This window comes from Botrytis deweyae (assembly GCF_014898535.1).
Source record: "Botrytis deweyae strain B1 chromosome Unknown BDEW_023, whole genome shotgun sequence".
Classification (NCBI taxonomy): domain Eukaryota; kingdom Fungi; phylum Ascomycota; class Leotiomycetes; order Helotiales; family Sclerotiniaceae; genus Botrytis; species Botrytis deweyae.
Genome location: NW_024066230.1, coordinates 409034 through 427325, shown reverse-complemented (window position 1 = coordinate 427325; position 18292 = coordinate 409034). Strand labels below are relative to the sequence as shown.

Here is an 18292-nt window from a genome sequence, read left to right as displayed (position 1 = left end):
CCGGGATGCAATTATCCATTATCCGAATGTATACAAAGCGCCGAAGTATGAATATCTATCTGTTTCCCGAATTGAGAAAAAACCCGCGTGAGAGATAGAGTGGTGAAGAGAGTACCTAGGCATTTGAGTATGTGTACAGGTATTTTTGTCGATGAGTTTTGCTTGTGATTGTAAAATTACTTTGTCACCCAAGAAAAAGATCCGAAATGATAAGAATTCCAAATCCAAACATGATTAGGAGGTATAAAATCAAGCACAAATTCCAGAATCCAAAGAATAAAACATAAAAGAGAACCAAAGTCAGTTCTATAACGATTCCTTTTCTATACTACATGCAATGCGTTCGGTGAAAAATGGAGATCTGATCTGATATGCAATGCAGTGCTCAAGAACGGATTTTGGTTTCATATTTGTACAATTCCGCCATCCTCTAACTTCTTCCCTTCTTCCCTCTCCGTCATCTAAAAAGTTGATTCATGTTTTGTGCGTAATTCCGTGATGTACTAGGTAGTCGAGCTTGGATTTACTTGAGAGTGTTCCAGAGCTTAGGGGCAGCGCAGGCAGTGGCGCAGTGTGCGAGATGGAAGACTGTAGTTTGTGTGTTAGTAGCTAGGGATGGATGGGAGTGTAGAGTACATACACTCTTCAACACAGTCCTCGCCTGGGGTTTGTTCCTTGCCACTTGTAACTCGCTCAACACACTCGTCGTAGTGGTGCTTAGAAGGAGCACAAGCTGCTGATTCCTTACATTCTGTTGAAAATTAGCTTCTATTCCCACAATAAAGTGACTGTAGACCTGAAGCAGTTTCAGGAAATCCCAAGCTCTCCGCATGAAATGCAGTTGTTAAAATTTCCCTTCTCTACCCAAAATCTAGACCAACATATAAATATAGAAACCTACCCTCTTCAATCTTATCTTTTGGATCAACCATCTCTTCTTCTTCCTCTTCTTCCTCTTCCTCTTCCTCTTCAGGCTCCTCATCCTTTGACTCTTCCTCTTCAGCGTCCTTGGCTGCTCTCTTGTCTGGAGTGGCTCCGGATGGATCCTGTACACAATCTTGAGTCAGCACATGTCCAGTCCAAGTATAAATGACGATTTCCAGGTCTTCCCCATCCAGCCAGTAAAATCCGAAACCCCCGCACACATCAAAAAAGTATGTTGTCCCCCTCCTTCCATTTGCCTTTTCCTCTTTCCCGCCTCATCCCCAACTCCACATCCAAATCTCTAACAAATTCTCCGGCAGACTCAAAATCAAAGGCCGAAACCAAACGTACCTTTGCCTCACCCTCTCCACCGTCATCCTTTTGCGCAGGAGTCTTCTCCGTACTCGAACCTCCAGAAACGGCCTCAGCCTCTGCCTGACTCCATGGTGTAGCAGCCGATACAAGATCGCTCCAGCTGTCGAAGAAACCCATCTTTACAATCGATTTCGGGGATTCAAACCAATTGTAGAACGTTGAGTGTGTTGTGGTCTTGGTGGTAGAATACTATCTGATACGGGTCAAAATCCAGCGTGTCGGATGAGAAATGATCCTCGCCAAAATTGAGGCCTCAGTTGCAATTGGTCGGATTTGATTGGTCGATGAAATTTGGTTCCTGGTTTTTCCGACATCAACTCGAAATTTATCATCAGTGCAAAATCTCATATCATTGATTGATTAATTGTGTGAAGTACACAGGTCGATGAATAAGTTACAAAACATACAACGCGATTGCTAATTGGTACCATTTTTCAATTTTTTATTCATTTCTCATGATATACTAGCTATTTCAGACTATTTTAGACATCAATTCCATCTTGAAGCAATTTACCATCAACCTCTCAAAACGCCATTGCAGTGCTGCTTTATAGCCCCATTTCTGATCATAGACCGTGCCAAATCGTATGTGCAAATTTGTGATAGAAGAACGCCTTTCCCCCCTCCATAGATGTCCTACCTTCCCAGTATTCATTTATTCATGACTTCGTAACACCCGATGTAACAAAACAAATGTAACACAGCATTCTATATATGTCGCTTACCCCCTCTCATTGTCTCTCGGCCTGCTCTCGTAATCGCTGATCCAGGTCCACCGAAACGGCTTGTGCTTGTGCTTCTTCATAATCTGGAGGGGGCTCAGCTGGCGCGGTGAAGGTCTCGGGCCGTGAACTTCCAGTTGTGCTTGCTACCCCGCTATCTCGAGCTACCTCAGGTGCCTCATCTGCAACCTCTGTCGCAGCTTCATAGGCAGGTAATTGCTCTAAATCCATGTTCGCCAAATCTACTCCACTCGTTCCCCTTCCCCCATGTTCGCGTGCGACACTATAAACTTGGTATAGACGGTCCTTTATTTGCTCCAAGCAAGAATGAAAATCGAAAGCCCCGCCTTCTCTGAATGTCATCTTGAGCTCAACCGATGGATAGTCTGGAGGAATTCCACCTCCCGAGACCGGCTTGCAGAGAGCAGTCCAGTAATTGGCGCCGAAGAATGGCGCACGAACATAACTATCTTGCAAGTTGAGAATTGGCGAGGAAAATGATTGAAGTTCGGGGGTAGGTGTACTTGGAAGATAAATTATCTTCATGGGAATCAGTAAATAGTCCCCAACATGCGAAAAGCAGAATAGATGCACCTACTCGTTGGTTACTGATATAAACAACCCCAGCGTCACTTTTGGCTGAATATGGCTCTGCGCCAGGAGGTGTAGTCGTCGTAGAAATTTGTAAACTCGTTCGAGGGGGTGAAGTATAAAGAATTCGTTCATTGGGAAGTTTGACGAATCCAGCCTCGTGAGAGGTCATTACCCAACTTTTTTCACGGGTAGATTTTAGCATTTCTTCTTGTGCCATATGCAAGGCATAAAGATGCTGTTCTTGGTGAAAAGCATACATGATTGAGAAAATGAAGGCAAAACAGACAAGAAAAAGAAAGAGAAGATAGAATTGAGAATGAAGAGAGCAAAGAAGAAAGTGACGGCAATCAAATACTGCACTACAGAAACCATAAGAGACGACTATTTACTTACTTGATTGACATTATTGTCGAACTGCCTACCGGAAGAGATCTTGTATCCGCTTTTGGTATGATAGGGTCTTTCAGAAGGTGTGGGTCGGAAAGCAGCAGAAGTTTGAATGCAACCGGTAGGTAGTTGACTGGTACGGAGGAGTTATTTGTGTAAGAAGCAGGGGAAATGGATATCAGTATGTGAATGGATAGAAGTGCTACAAGCGTGAGACCACAGTCGCAGTAATCGCCACGGAACGGTAAGAGGAGTGGGAAAAATGGAGTTGGACCCTTCCACGCTTTTTCCTATAATGACAAGCTAGGTTCTGATAGCGGGGGCAGATACCTTGGCTCTATGGAAGAGGGGATTGGATCTCCAATTCAATTGAATGAATGATTGGTGGAAGCGCGCATGCAATGCTTTAGCTTGGATGATTTTGAGAAATTTTGGTGATTGGGAAAATGAATGGATGATCTGGCGGGCGTTGAAAGTTTCGAGAGAGAAGTTTTGTTGTTGTTGTTTTTTGGGGATTTTCCTTTGGGCTGGCTGGCTGGCTCGTTGACTGGGGGGATTTTAAGAGAGAATTCAATTGGTAAGAATTATGGCGTCGTGTGTGTGAAGAAGAGAAGGACTTTCTTCATTCCAACCTTAGGCTGATATTGTCGATTTTGCCTTTTGTTTTGCCTTTTCCCTTTTCCCTCTTTCCTCTTTCCTCTTTCCTTTTACGAGAGTTATGATTGTTGGAAGATGGAAGATGGAAGGCTGAACAAGTTCTAGAATCATAACCTTGTCACCTTGTCACCTTGTCGTCGGTTGTCTTGGTCTTCTAGACGTTTTTAGGTGTAGGGACGGAGAGAGGATACGAGAATCCAATCATTCGGTACCGTCTAGTACACCTCTACCAAGTAGGCATGGTCAACTTGAGTACGGGCGGTAGTATTAGTCATCACAGCCCAATCCGTCGTATTAATAAGCTTTTGCTATGTATCACTTCACCCTCACTACGGTAAACTTTAAGAACCAACTTGACGTGACCACTTGACAGCCCAACCTGATCATCCAAATTCGACACAATTTAGGATCAATAACTTCATTGTCAAATAACATCAACGACAACAAACAACAGCAATAACAACAACAACAACAAATCGACATAATATACACCAAATAAGGGCTTTTCACTCATTTTGCTCTCCTTTTGCTCTCCCTTTGCTCTCCCTTTGCTCTCCCTTTGCTCTCCCAATCATTCCATCTCCCTACTTGTACCTCTCCCTCGGTTCTCTCTTTAAACACTTTACGGAGGTATACCCTCCACACCAGACCAGTCGGATACAAGCGTTTCTCCCAATCCCATGTCTTGCAATCTTCTCCATACAAAACCATGTCATCGCTACACCTACCTAGGAACGTACTCACTTGTACTTGGATTAGCAACATCAATGCAAGGCAAGACCGTCTGCACAGGCAGTACAAACAACGGACAATCTACTATCTACTATCTACTATCTACCACCAACCAAATCACCTAGTCTCAATGCATATTACGAGTGTCATTAGGTAATATTTATGTGCCCAAGGAAACACCTTATTCGAGGAATTTCCAAGTCGGATGTGATTATGGTCTCAGAGACTTCGATCCTTCACATTCCTTTGCTATGATGTGCGATTCATACCGTCCAACGCACAGAAGTGGATTTTACTCTGGAGCTGAGATTTGACACAATCCAAATCACGTTTTTTCATCTATCCTACCTACCTACCTAGTAGGTATCCTATCCCAACATCCAAAATCCGACTTGGCGAAAGGAAGAGCAATGTTAACCATCCTGCTCTCTAATGAGTACAAAGCTTGCGATACCTTATTCAATGCAATGTTTAGAGCTTTCAAAGATCCAATTCTAGCTATCCAAAAAGAATGAAATGACAATGTCATCAGTTATTTTCCTTTCCAACTCGGCTCAGAGCACGTGGACTCGATACAAGACTGAGCACGTGGGCTCGATACAAGACTCGAGCAAGAGTGACATCTCAACATCGTCCACTTTTCCCTCGTCGAAAATCGAATTCAACTACTGAAGCCGGTGAAGCCCAAACCACCTGAGGGATTTTCAAATGCTAATCTATAATATCCATATCCCAATCTATATCCAAGATTGAAACATGGATAAAATGTTCTTCTCTTGTACCATTGGACAGGTGGTGAGGGAGAGCACATTAACCTTATCATCTTTCTTGAACTCAAATCATTCACGTCTTGATCTACCAAAAAATCCAAAGGCTTTCAGATATCCCATCCCCATCCCCATCCCCATCCCCATCCTACCCTCCCCTTACCCCCCAAAAGATATCAAAACTATTGATCTCCTTATCAACAAGTACATAAAATTTATGTCGTCATTCATCAAAGTTCCACCACCCAAGGTCCAACCTCAATTTCATCCAGAAAAACAAAACACACAAGTTCCCAATCAATACCTATTTATTTTCTTTTGAAAAAAGATGTCCTCCAGTGTAAGGATTTCTGAATAGATCTTCTTACTTATCTTAGCGTCTCCTTTCATCCTATTGTCACCAACTCTGTGTGAGGTGCATGATTTGCATATTTCCTCCACTACCTTCTCCACACCTTCCCCTCTACTATATCGTATGCTTTGCCAGAAAATATATCTAGTGTGCTTCATCAACAGTTCAGTTATGGTTCCTTCAGTTTCAGCAGCTAAATTTATCAAGAAATGAAAAGTGTTCTAGTATTTCATTTTATTCAAAAGAAATTCATCTATTTCACACGTGGTTCCATCGAAGGGTTGTTAGGAAGCATATCAATATCTCTTAATCTTTCTCCTCTAAAGGAAATACGTTCCCTTTCCTTTAGCTTCGAAATACCATTGTATCAAGAGAATGAAGAGATGATATTAGTCTTTATTCCCCTCTAATATAAACTGCGAAAAGCAGGCAAAAAAGAATTGTATCTATCATCTCTCAATGCCTACGTTGACTAGGAAGAATGAAATACTTGTTTCGGATACTAGGTACTAGGAGTCAGGATTCTTCTTGGAGATGAGTATATAGTATTTGCGATCATGTTTCTTGTTCAGAAGGTTTTTCTTTACTGCTTTCCAATATTTCATTTTATCATGAGAAATGAAATCACAGCGTTGGTTATCACTTCACAGATCCACTCTCTTCTCTTCTCTTCCCCTCACTACTCCTTAATTGTCCATATTCCTCCTCCTTCTCCTCCTTTGCACTCTCCTCTCTCTACAACAACAAAAAGGGCGATAAGTATCACACACATCTACCAAAAGACAATCCAACCAAATGACCCTCAAACATCAAGACACCGAATAATCAGATCACCTTCCATACCCACCGCTAACATCAAATCCCTCTTATCTTCACTTCTTACACTATCCCTTCTCTTTCTTACGATTCCCACACTCATCCTATGCTCTCCATCTATTTCACACTCAAACTTAAACCCCAATATCTTGAATCCTATAAGTTTTCTCTCTTGTGGAAATGTACTTGTGATTGGTTTAATGTCAATTTTATATCCAAATTTAAATTCATATAAACCCACCTGCATTTCCAATTCAACCCCAAACTTAAATCATGTAATATAGTAAACGCAACCCCCCCCCCCCCCCACATCACTATCTACTAGAATCATAGGAGTGAAAAGAAAAAGTTCGTTATTTGCAGAGGGTTCAGGTGTGGGGTACGTAGTACACATAGTGAGTTGATTCGTGGAAGTGGTGTGTATGTATGTATGTATACCTGAGAGAGGAGAGGAGAGGGAGGAGGGGGGAGGAGGAAAGGATGGAGAAGATGGGGAGGATAGGGAGGGGGAGAAGATGGGGAGGATGAAGAAAGAAAAGAGAGATTAGATTGCAGGAGGGAAGGAGGAAATGAAGAGATTAGAATGGGTATATACTTATCCATCTATCCATCCATCTATCCATCCATTTATTCATTCGTCCGTATATTTTGCGATTTCTAAATAGATAAATAATGAAGGCTAAGACTATATGTAGATTTAGATGTTTGATATTTGATATTTGATATTTGATATTTGATATTTGATATTTGATATTTGATATTTGATATTTGATATTTGATATTTGATATTTGATATTTGATATTTGATATTTGATATTTGATATTTGATATTTGATATTTAATATTAGATACTAAATACTAATTATTTAACCATTTAATCTAATATAAACAATCCAATATCTCTAAGATTTCTGGAGATTACTCGGTGAGTGGGTGGGTGAGTGTGTTAGTTAGTTAGTTCTTTGGGGTTTTGGGTATGTATTGTAAGAGTTGGGATAGAGGATAGAGGATAGAGAGAAAGGGGGGAGAGGATTGATGGGTGTGAGTGTGGGTATAGTTTGTATGTTTGTATATTTGTATGTTTGTTTGTTTGTTTGTTTTTCTGCTTTTGCGGAGATATCTATCTGGATTAGAGCTTGGATAGGTGGTGTAAAGATATATTCGGGATGTATTTATATAAGTAAGATGAACAGAGAATTTTAGAACATTGCCTTGAGAGGAATGGAGAATTGGAATTTGAGATGTGAGAGATTTGAGAGGAGGGCTGCGAGCGATGAACTGGAGAAGGGATGTGGAGGGAAGAAGGGGATTGGTGGTGGGAAATGAGGAATAGGAATAAGAGATATAGAAAGATGATTTGAGATGATTTGATTTAATTTAAAATAATTTTGTTATTGTTGTTGTTATTATTATTGTTGTTATTGTTGTTATTATTATTATTATTATTGTTATTATTATTGTTGTTATTCTTATTGTTATTATTGTTGTTGTTATTGTTGTTGTTGTTGTTATATCTTTCGACTTCTCTTCGTCTTCTTTCTTCTTCTTCTTCTTCTTCTTGTTCTTCTTCTTGTGAGTGTTCTTTGTTCTTCTGTTCACTCCCTCTCGGGGCCTCTGCCCGGCACTCGGGCCCATCCGCTTCAATGGCTGCTTCCAAGATCCTGCTTTCATGCTTCTGGCCCCGGATGTCGGGCGCCGCGCGCGGCCGCCGCCGCCGCCGCCCGCCAGCCCGCCGCGCGCGCCGCAGCGCCGCAGCCGCCGCCGCAGCCCGCCCCCGCCGCCGCCGCCGCACCCGCCGCCCGCCGCCGACGCCGCCGCAGCCGCGCCCGCCGAGCAGCCGCCGCGCCGCCGCCGCCGCCGCCGCCCAGCGCCGCACGCCGCCCCGCCGCCGCCCCGCCGCCGCCGCCGCCGCCGCGCCGCCCCGCCGCCGCCGCGCCGCCCCGCGCCGCCCCGACGCCGCCGCCAGCCGCCCCGCCGCCGCCGCCGCGCTCTCACGTTTTCCTCAACAAGGTCAGAAAGAAAAGGAATAGAAAGATAGGGGAGTAGGTGTGTAGGTGTGTGAAAGAGTGGAGATTTGAGAAGAGGGGTAATTTGGGGTTTGTTGGGTCGGCGGGTGAGATAGTGGGGAGGTAGGTGGGTATGATGAGTGGGAGATGAGAGATGAGAGAGATAGGAGGTAGGAGATAGGAGGGTTGGAAATGGGTATTGGAAAGAGAAGGGTTATAAGTGGGAAGAGGGGGGAGAGGAGGGGTGTGGGATGAGGAGTAGAAAAGGAGGGGACGCGAGAGGAGGAGGAAGAGGGGTAAAAAAGAGGAGAAGTGAAAGGGGGGTGGAAAAGGAGGGGTAGGAGGGGAATGTAATAGAAGAGAAGAAGGGGTAACGAGAGAAAAAGAAACAAAAAGGGAAGTAGTAAGAGGAGAGAAAGGAGAGGAAAGAGGGATGAAAAAGGTGGGATAGAAAAGAAGGAATATGAGGGGAATGTAATAGAAAGGAAGAAGAGAGGGAAAAGAGTAATAGGAGAAGGGGGAAAAAGAAGAGGGGTAGAAATAGGAAAGCAAGAGATGAAAGAGAGATAAAAGAGTAAAAGAAAGAAAGGAGAGTAAGGAGGAAGTATAAAAGAGAAGGGAATGAGAGGAGCGGAGAGGTGGTGGGGTGGTGGGGGTAGTAAGAAGAGGGGAAGTGAGAGGGGTTGTGAGGGGTAAAATGAGGGGAAGTGAGAGAGGGAATGAGAGAGGGAATGAGGAGGGAATGAGAGAGGGAATGAGAGAGGGAATGAGAGAGGGAATGAGAGAGGGAATGAGAGAGGGAATGAGAGAGGGAATGAGAGAGGGAATGAGAGAGGGAATGAGAGGGAAGGAAAAGAAGGGAAGGAGGAAGCGAAGAGTAGTGAGAGAGGGTAGTAAGAAGCGGGGTAGAAAAGGAGAGAAGTGAGAGTGAAGTGGCTCGTGAAGGGGGGATCTGAGAGAGTAGAAGTAAAAAGACGGGTAGAAAAAGGAAAGTAAGCGAGGAGAGGTAATGAAACAAGGGAAAAGGAAGGAGGTGTACATAGTAGGAGATATAGGAGAGGAGAAGAAGCGAAGACATAAAATCCAGTTCTCCAACTAGCTTTGAAAAGATCCATCCATCCATCCATCCATCCATCAGAAGCTTCTGAAAGAAAAACTCCACTCCCCCCTCTCCCACCCCCAAACCCCAGAACACACACACACACACACACACACACACACACAACACCAATCAACCAACCCATCACTTCAAACCTATCCCTCCAAACCCTCTCTACCTCCCAAGAAAACAAACCACAAAACAAATCACAAACCCAATCCCTGACCATTAACTACACTAAACTACGCCCACTCCCAAGACCTCAAGAAACTCAAGAAATTCAAGAAACTCACAAATAGGTCAGTCAAGCACAGCTCAATTCTTTGACTTCAAGGTACACGCAAGAAGCTAGACAACCAATTCATTATTGAAAAGCTTTGCGACAATTAAAAGTTGGATGTGTTGACTGCCACAAAGAACTTCAGTGCAAAAGCTCAAAAGAAAATAGATACATAAAAGGAAAAGGGCCTAGGAATTGACAATCTATTGTCTGAGATAGGCGACAATCATAAGTATATTTTACGAATTTAGACAATGACCCAATCAATATGCATCTTCAAGGTGATGTCTTGCACTGATCAATCACATCAAATTCATTGTGGAACAAGTCAAATATTATTTAATCATGTTATATTTTGTGCTCCTATTTAAAGCTTTAATACATTGAGAACACCGGCTTTTCCGATGTAGAAAACAACCGCAAATCTAACCACAATAGAAAAAAACCAGTAAACACCCAATAACCATCGTGTGTGGAGGTATTATCATATGCAGAGTAAAGGAAATTCGTCAGGATAAAAAAAAGAAAACATTTAGTCGACCTCCTCGATCTCAGCATCTTGAGCTGGTTCACCACCGGCTCCACCAGCTCCACCGGCAGTAGCCTTCTTGATGGCAGCCTCAAGATCAGCCTCTTGTTGTGCGTACTCCTCCTTGGTAGCTTGTTGGTTCTCATCAACCCAGGCAACGATCTTGTCAACGCTGGCTTGCAACTCAGCCTTGGCAGCTGGGTCTGGGATAGATTTGGAGAGCTCGTGGTCAGCCTCAGACAAGGAGCTTCTGATTTGGTAAGCCTTGCCCTCAAGAGCGTTCTTGGCAGCGACACGTTCAGCTTCGGCCTCATCCTCAGCCTTGTACTTCTCAGCCTCAGCCAACATGCGCTCGATATCCTCCTTGGACAAACGACCCTTGTCGTTGGTGATGACAATCTTGTTGGACTTTCCGGTTCCCTTCTCGAGAGCAGAGACGTTCATGATTCCGTTGGCATCAAGATCGAAGGTGACCTCAATTTGAGGAACACCACGTGGTGCAGGTGGGATACCAGTGAGCTCGAATTTACCCAAAAGGTTGTTGTCCTTGGTGCGTTGACGCTCACCCTCGAAGACTTGAATGAGGACACCAGGTTGGTTGTCAGAGAAGGTAGAGAAGACCTCAGACTTCTTGGTTGGGATGGTGGTGTTTCTTGGAATGAGCTTGGTCATTTGTCCACCAGCAGTCTCAATACCGAGAGACAATGGCGCGACATCGAGAAGGAGGATCTCGTTGGTGGACTTGGAAGAAGTGTCACCAGAGAGAATGGCAGCTTGAACAGCAGCACCGTATGCAACAGCCTCATCAGGGTTGATGGACTTGTTTGGCTCCTTACCGTTGAAGTAATCGGTAATGAGCTTTTGGATACGTGGGATACGGGTAGAACCACCGACAAGGACAATCTCGTGGACTCTGGATTTGTCGATCTTAGCATCAGCGAGGACACGGTCGACTGGGGTGGTGGTGGAACGGAAGAGGTCCTGGCAGAGTTCCTCGAAACGAGCACGGGTGATGGAGGTGTAGAAATCGATACCCTCGAAGAGAGAGTCAATTTCGATGGAGGTTTGTGCGGATGAAGAGAGAGTACGCTTAGCACGCTCGCAAGCAGTGCGGAGACGACGGAGGGCACGAGCGTTGGAAGAAAGATCCTCTGTAAAATAGTATGTTAGCATATTGTAAATGAAGAATGTGGAAAAAAAGTGACTTGGTGATATCCAGTATTTCAATGTCTCAAAAAGTCTCGACAATTGAAAACATTGCAATGTGAGTGATGCCTCAGCATACTACCCAATGTTCCAACAATTTTTGACAACTGAAAGTATTGCAATGTGAGTGATGCCTGAGCATACTACCCAATGTTCCAACTGTTGTTGACAATTGAAAGTATTGCAAAGTCATTGCTGCCTCAGCATACTGTTCAATGTTCCAACTATTGTTGACAATTGAAAGTAGTTCTGAAGTGGAAGCGAAATCTTCCAGCAATACATCCTTCTCACAACACCCTCAAATGTCACAATGATAGATGACAGATGAATTTCACATCTCTAGACTATGCTAGACAAATGAAAGGAGCTGTAAGGTAAGGAAATATCGCTGTAGAAATTGCCATTCCCACAAAAGTTTTCAATGTCTCAACTATTCTTGACAATTGAAAGTACTGGCGAGGGGGGGGGAATTTGGGGGGAAAGGGGAAGAAGATAACAGTAAAGAAAGGGTAAAACAAACTTTTATGTTTTCGTTTGAATTCATTAACGAAGTGGTTAACAAGACGGTTGTCGAAGTCCTCACCACCCAAGTGAGTGTCACCAGCGGTAGACTTGACCTCGAAGATACCTTCCTCAATAGTCAAAAGAGAAACATCGAAGGTTCCTCCACCAAGATCGAAGATGAGAACGTTACGTTCACCCTCAATCTTCTTGTCCAAACCGTAAGCAATGGCAGCAGCGGTAGGTTCGTTGATGATACGGAGAACGTTAAGACCAGCAATGAGACCAGCGTCCTTGGTGGCTTGACGTTGAGAATCGGTGAAGTAAGCTGGAACAGTGACGACAGCGTTGTTGACAGTTCCTCCGAGGTAAGCCTCAGCAGTCTCTCTCATCTTGACCAAGATCATCGAAGAGATTTCTTCTGGTGTGAATTGCTTGTTCTCTCCCTTGAACTCAACCTCGATGACTGGCTTTCCGGCACGGTCAATGACCTTGAATGGGAAGTGCTTCATATCGGCTTGAACCTCAGAGTCTGCGAACTTGCGACCAATCAAACGCTTGGCATCGAAGACAGTGTTGATTGGGTTCATGGCGACTTGGTTCTTGGCGGCATCTCCGATCAGACGCTCGGTATCTGTGAAAGCAACGAAGGAAGGAGTGGTACGGTTTCCTTGGTCGTTGGCGATAATTTCGATTCTGTCATCACGGAAGATACCTACGCAAGAGTAGGTAGTTCCCAAATCGATACCAATACTAGGAGACATGTTAGTACATCTGTTTGTGGTGGTTGGTGTTGTTGACCTTCCAGCTTCTAGCTAGAACTAGACGTGCGTGTAAGGCTGAAGGAGGGGTTGATGGAATGGAGTCACTTACGCTGGAGCCATCTTGTATTAATCTAGTTGTGTGTGTTATGTGAATTTAATAGTCGAAGTATCGTAACTTCTTTGATCGCTTTTGAATGAAAATGGAGAAGAAGAGTCGTTGCAAAAGTGGTATCTTTAAAAAGGGTTGTTTGAGAAGTATGCAGAATGAAAAAGTTGGGTTGACTGTGAGACTTTTAAAGCGAAAAGTTCGATTCCAGCAGCTTCGATTCCAGAATCTTCTTTGCCTTAAAGCGGTGGATATGGACGAAAGGAGAAGGCGGTGGGAAGCTCTAGAATTCACCACCAGCTTCTACTTTGTCATGGAGATGGAAAGAATCTTTTAGATTGATGGATGGATGGATGGATGGGATGGATTCGAATTGATTACCATTTGTAATTTTTAATTTTTAATTTTTAATTACGGGTGGACATAGTTATCGACGGAAGAGGATGATATCATTTACATTGGATATATCATTTACATGGTGTTGTTGATGTATCCATCTCAGAGCATTTGAATTTTAGTCGGTATTGAATGAATATTACTAGGTAGGTAGGTATTATGAAGATATTTTTGTTGATACAGATACATCCATCCATTCCATTTCTTTCATGCTTCTCTCTCTCTTTTTGCCCGATTGCCTCTCAATAGATTGATTAGGTAAGGTAGGAGGTTTGTCACATCACAGCCTCATAGCCTCATAGGTAGAACCACCAGCACTAGGTAACACTAACCAACCTTTTTTTTCTGACCTTTCTCTTTTTCTACCGTCTTCTACCGCCTTCCCGCCCAATGACGTCGCCCAGTCTAACTTTTTTACTTTGCCCAGATTTATTGATTAAAGGACTAGGTAGGTAGCTATCTAGTATCTCCACTCAAATTTGACAGAGAGAAAGTTCACGAAACGGATGAAATCTTGATACTTGGAGTTTCTACTTCATGGTACTGGTAACTTCATAACTCTGCACTCGATAATACCTAGGTACATCATATCGTATTCATTATGGCTCCACTCGATGCAGAAGCAAGATTGTTGATACCTTTTTTTGATCTCGTCGCAAAATTCAATTCACAGTGACAGTGACTGTCGCAATTCAGAAAGGTGTAAGGTTAGCCCCACCAAATACTTATCACGTCACAATCAATTGATAGGATAGGACTTTTTTATATCGGCAAGTCAATAATGATAATGAAAAGTGGTGTCATTATTTGGTTGTGAAGGGCAACCAAAGTGAAGGGAGTGAGTTTGAACTTTGGACTCTGGAGAACTTCTTGAAGGGCTATGGATTGAGGGTGTACGCTGCATACAGTATGTACAGTATATCAGAAGTTGAACTAGGTATCTAGACGACGTATCATTTCCATTCAACATATCACATCTTGCCAATATAGCATTTCTCTATTCAATGCATCAACTCTCTTTAGATGTGCTATTTCCATTCAGTATACTTCAGTATACTTCCTCTTTTCAATATCTCATATCCTGTCAATATCCTTCCTATTCCTGTCGCTATCTTGCATTCCATCAATGTACCTTTTCCGTGCTATACACTATCCTCATGCAATGTCCCAGCTTAGTTCAATAAATCACCACCTGTCAATATACACCTCTCCCCTAATTCCTTCCTGATACTAAAAAGGGTTTGAATCTGTGTATATTCTGTGATAACCTGATAATAATATATGGGCGAAACCTGTACAATCTTTGCTAGTATACCGATGTATCAGATAAAATCCCGTATATTGATCATCAAAACAAACTACACTGCAGTCTGGATAACGAATAAGGGGGAAATTTTACTACGAAGTATGCTCTGAATATTGCACAATATTATTAGTCCGAAAATACCAGAATATATTTACTATATTCGTAGGTGTCCTTCCTTACCTTGAAGCCGCACCATATCAAGGTACATTGCAGAATTAGAAACAAACAAAAAAAACTTCCGACCCCTACCTGACTTACCTGCATTACCCAATGTACCAAGACCATTCTCTGATCTGATCACCCACACCAACTTAAAAACGTATCACAAAATTGCCGCCAGCACTTTGCCACCCCCAATCCATTGCTTCGGCGGCAAAATCCCCTGACAGTGGAGAACGCTTTAGAATTGATGTTGCAATAGCCGCCGGATCTTTACCCCTCTACCCCTCTCGTTCCCTACATCATCTAAATCGCTGCAATTCAAGAGACCTGAGATTCCTATCAAGTCTTCCAAGCTTCGTTAGGTACCCAAAGAAACCAAGGGAAAACTCGAAAACTTATTTGCCACCATATTTCACAAGAAAGGGTATCAGCCTGGAACTTTTCGAACCCACATTACTTCTTGGAATAGAATCTTCTGGTCTGCGAAAATTTGTCCTGCAAAGACATAACAGTCACCGGATTTGACTCGGAGAAGAAATTGAGCCTCATCAACTTGACTCATCGAAATCTGACACTGGTCTGACATTTTGTGCCACATCTATGAGCCATCTGCCACTCTAGCCACATGTATTCAAGCAGTCTTACCGAAAGACATTGATGAGCCTCTGTAATAACTCGGGTCAGTCTCTCTGTATTTTGACAAAAAAGTTGACGAGTCACCCAGTAACAAACCAATTTTCCCATTAACGCCTTGCTGGCATCTTGAAATCAAAGATTGAGGCTTGGTGTAATATTTTGCTTGTAGCCTTCGGGGCCTAATATCTTACTCCAACCTTCCTCAAGGAATGTATCATCCTACACTCATCCACAAGACAAGATCATAAGGATACATGACCTTTCTGTCAAGAGAAATGCCTTAGATTAAAGAAGTCGCAGTGCATTATATTGTGGCAATAAAACTTATAGCCTTTATCATACTGCAACATTCCTGCATTTTTTGCACGAATTTTTGATGCCAAGCCACCCGGTAGTTATCATTTGGGTTGATTTACCTCATGGTTCAATATCGTGGGGAAAACGTGCGAATAGGTAGATCCCCGGCGGCTTGGGAAATATAAGGAGGTGAGTGATGGGTGCTTGGGACCGGTTCATCGGCACAAACATTCTTTTGTCGTATTGAAAGGCGTACACAGCCTTGTACCGACGTTGCCTTATTGAGAAATGGTGACAAGAGTTGAAATCTTGTGGTTGAGACTGTGGTTGGGCGAAGTCAAACTGCGCCCTTTCTCACAGACGCTAGGATGCTAATCGAACCAATGATATCACTCGAAGCTCAAACATACTGTCGACTTTCATTTCAAACAATCTTATTTCTCCTCAGATGTATATCAAACAACTTTGTCAAATATATTAATGACATTGATGTTCGGATATCGGGTAACTAAATGAGATTAATTGTTTTAGTAATATTGTTATGTGTTAGAACTGATTAATAGCTTTTACTTCGCCTGGGCAGATTCAAAGTCTAATTCCTGATATTACCTAGATACACAGCGCTAGTGATATACGAGGAATGTTACTGTGAAATATAATAAGTACTTACTGGCCGGTTGGCCATTTTGAATTCATTTTCATAAATTCATAACATTCACAACATTCACAACATTCACGAGTCAAGTCAAGTTGGGCACCAATTAAAAACATTCATACCACATAGCACAGGACAGACAGAGAAGTTGCAAGTCATCATCACGTTACACCCAAACACGCGTTTCTAAAGATCTTCAGCCTTACCATCTTCCCATCTACGACATCTTACACCCCACCTTCCTATTCTGGTACACAACTTTGATACGTTCAACAACTTCATCATGTCTTTTAATTCTCAAAACCATGGCAGTGACCTCAAACGTAAGAGCGGTTTGTTGGGTAGTATCCGCGATAAGCTAGGCCGTTCAAAGAGCACCGCACCATCCAAAAGTCCATTATCCTTCCCAAGAGGAATTCCAGATAATGCTCCTCCACCAGCCTATACTTCTTCATCTCCAATATCACCCACTTCGTACAACCAGACATCTCCGTCGTACAATCATGCTCCTGCGCCTTACAGTAACGCTTCCACAGCATACACAAATGCTTCTACATCTCAGAATAATTCCCCTACATTCTACAGCAGCAACACTTTCGCATCACGCCACTCTTCTACAGTTCCAAATACTGCGGGAACTATCCCACAACATGACCTTGATGGGTCACCTTATGCTCTCCTATCTACATTCGATACAGTCCTTCTCATCGATGATTCTACTAGTATGGGATGGTACACTCACCCTACAGCTTGGGAACAAGTTTTCATCGCCCTTCAAACTATAGCACCAATCATTACTACCTACGATGCTGATGGCATTGACGTTTACTTCATGAACCACAAAAGTAAACACAAGGGTAACGAAAATGAAGGCGTCGCTGGCACCGGATACTACAACATCCAAAACGCAGCATCAGTAGAAGAAGTATGGTCTATCGTAGACAAACCCCAAGGCATAACCCCCACCGGCAAACGCATCCGAGACATCCTCTCCCCCTACATGAAGCGAACCAAGAAAGAGCTCAAAGCAGGACGAGAAGTCAAACCATTAAACCTCATCGTCATTACCGACGGCGCGGCTTCCGATGACCCGGAATCGGAAATCGTCAAAGTAGCTCGCGAGCTCGATGATCTCGATGCGCCGCTCACGCAAGTGGGCATTCAATTTTTCCAGGTCGGAAAAGTGGCAGAGGCCAAAAAAGCCCTGGAGGATCTGGATGATGTGTTGGAGCATCGATATAAGATTAGAGATATGGTCGATACTGTTACGTGGAATGGAAGGGATACCGAAGCGGGATTGACGGGGGATGGAATCGTCAAGGCGGTGTTGGGTGCGATTATCAAGAGACTTGATCATAAACCTGCGAGTGGAGAAATTCCCAGGAATTAATGGTTTTGCTTCTCTTTCCCTTTTCTTCTTCTTGTTTCTTCATCCTTGGCTCGTCAACTTGGCTGCTCTACAGCATTCAACCCATCTCTTTGCTTCTCTGTACATTTTATTTATTTTCCTCACATAGCTAGCTTCACTTTCTTGCGCGCATGGCATGTGTGTACGTGTGTTTTTTATGATATTGGCGGGACTGAAAGGCGTTAGGGTAAAAGAAAACTCGTGGAATCACTCGTGGAAACACTCGAGAATATCGTGCTGGTTTGCATCGTCATCTGGGTTTGATGAATTTTTCACCTGGTTTCTTATTAGAGAGGTCGGTTTAGGTACTTTTTAATCCTTAATGAGTATTCTTTAAGTTTGGCATTATGTGTTTGTTTGTGTGTGTGTGTGTGTGTGTATATATGTGTGTGTGTGTGTGTGTGTGTGTGTGTATATGTGGATGTATATGTATTTATGTGTGTATATATTATATATATATATATATACCTAGGTCTGTTGAATTTATTTGATTTGATTTGATTTAATTTGACTTGGGTTTTCTATAGTCTAGGTACCGTTACCTAGTTATTAGTGATTGAGTAATGCTTTCATACTTTCATGCTTTGATAGTTTACTATTGATATTACTATTGAT

The 18292-nt window shown here is 43.0% G+C and overlaps 4 protein-coding genes across 4 annotated transcripts; 1 reads left to right on the top strand and 3 right to left on the bottom strand.

Annotated features, from left to right (window-relative positions):
- Positions 1-523: 523 nt before the first annotated feature.
- On the bottom strand, positions 524-1416 carry EAE98_008680 (uncharacterized protein; the record flags this gene model as incomplete). Its single annotated transcript, XM_038956303.1, has 4 exons — positions 524-588; positions 641-751; positions 902-1046; positions 1276-1416. 4 exons carry the CDS (start codon positions 1414-1416, stop codon positions 524-526), a joined length of 462 nt encoding a protein of 153 aa, XP_038807384.1.
- Positions 1417-1729: 313 nt separating this feature from the next.
- EAE98_008679 (uncharacterized protein) lies at positions 1730-3799 on the bottom strand. Its single transcript, XM_038956302.1, has 2 exons — positions 2620-3799; positions 1730-2561 (listed from the first exon to the last, which is right to left on the bottom strand). The coding sequence occupies exons 1-2, from the start codon at positions 2872-2874 to the stop codon at positions 2031-2033; spliced, it is 786 nt and encodes a 261-aa protein (XP_038807383.1). The 5' UTR covers positions 2875-3799; the 3' UTR covers positions 1730-2030.
- A 6444-nt stretch (positions 3800-10243) lies between these two features.
- EAE98_008678 (uncharacterized protein) lies at positions 10244-12831 on the bottom strand (the record flags this gene model as incomplete). The annotated part of the gene is made up of 3 exons (XM_038956301.1): positions 10244-11391; positions 11967-12700; positions 12821-12831. 3 exons carry the CDS (start codon positions 12829-12831, stop codon positions 10244-10246), a joined length of 1893 nt encoding a protein of 630 aa, XP_038807382.1.
- Positions 12832-16552: 3721 nt separating this feature from the next.
- On the top strand, positions 16553-17659 carry EAE98_008677 (uncharacterized protein; the record flags this gene model as incomplete). Its single annotated transcript, XM_038956300.1, has 1 exon — positions 16553-17659. One exon carries the CDS (start codon positions 16553-16555, stop codon positions 17657-17659), a length of 1107 nt encoding a protein of 368 aa, XP_038807381.1.
- Positions 17660-18292: the final 633 nt, after the last annotated feature.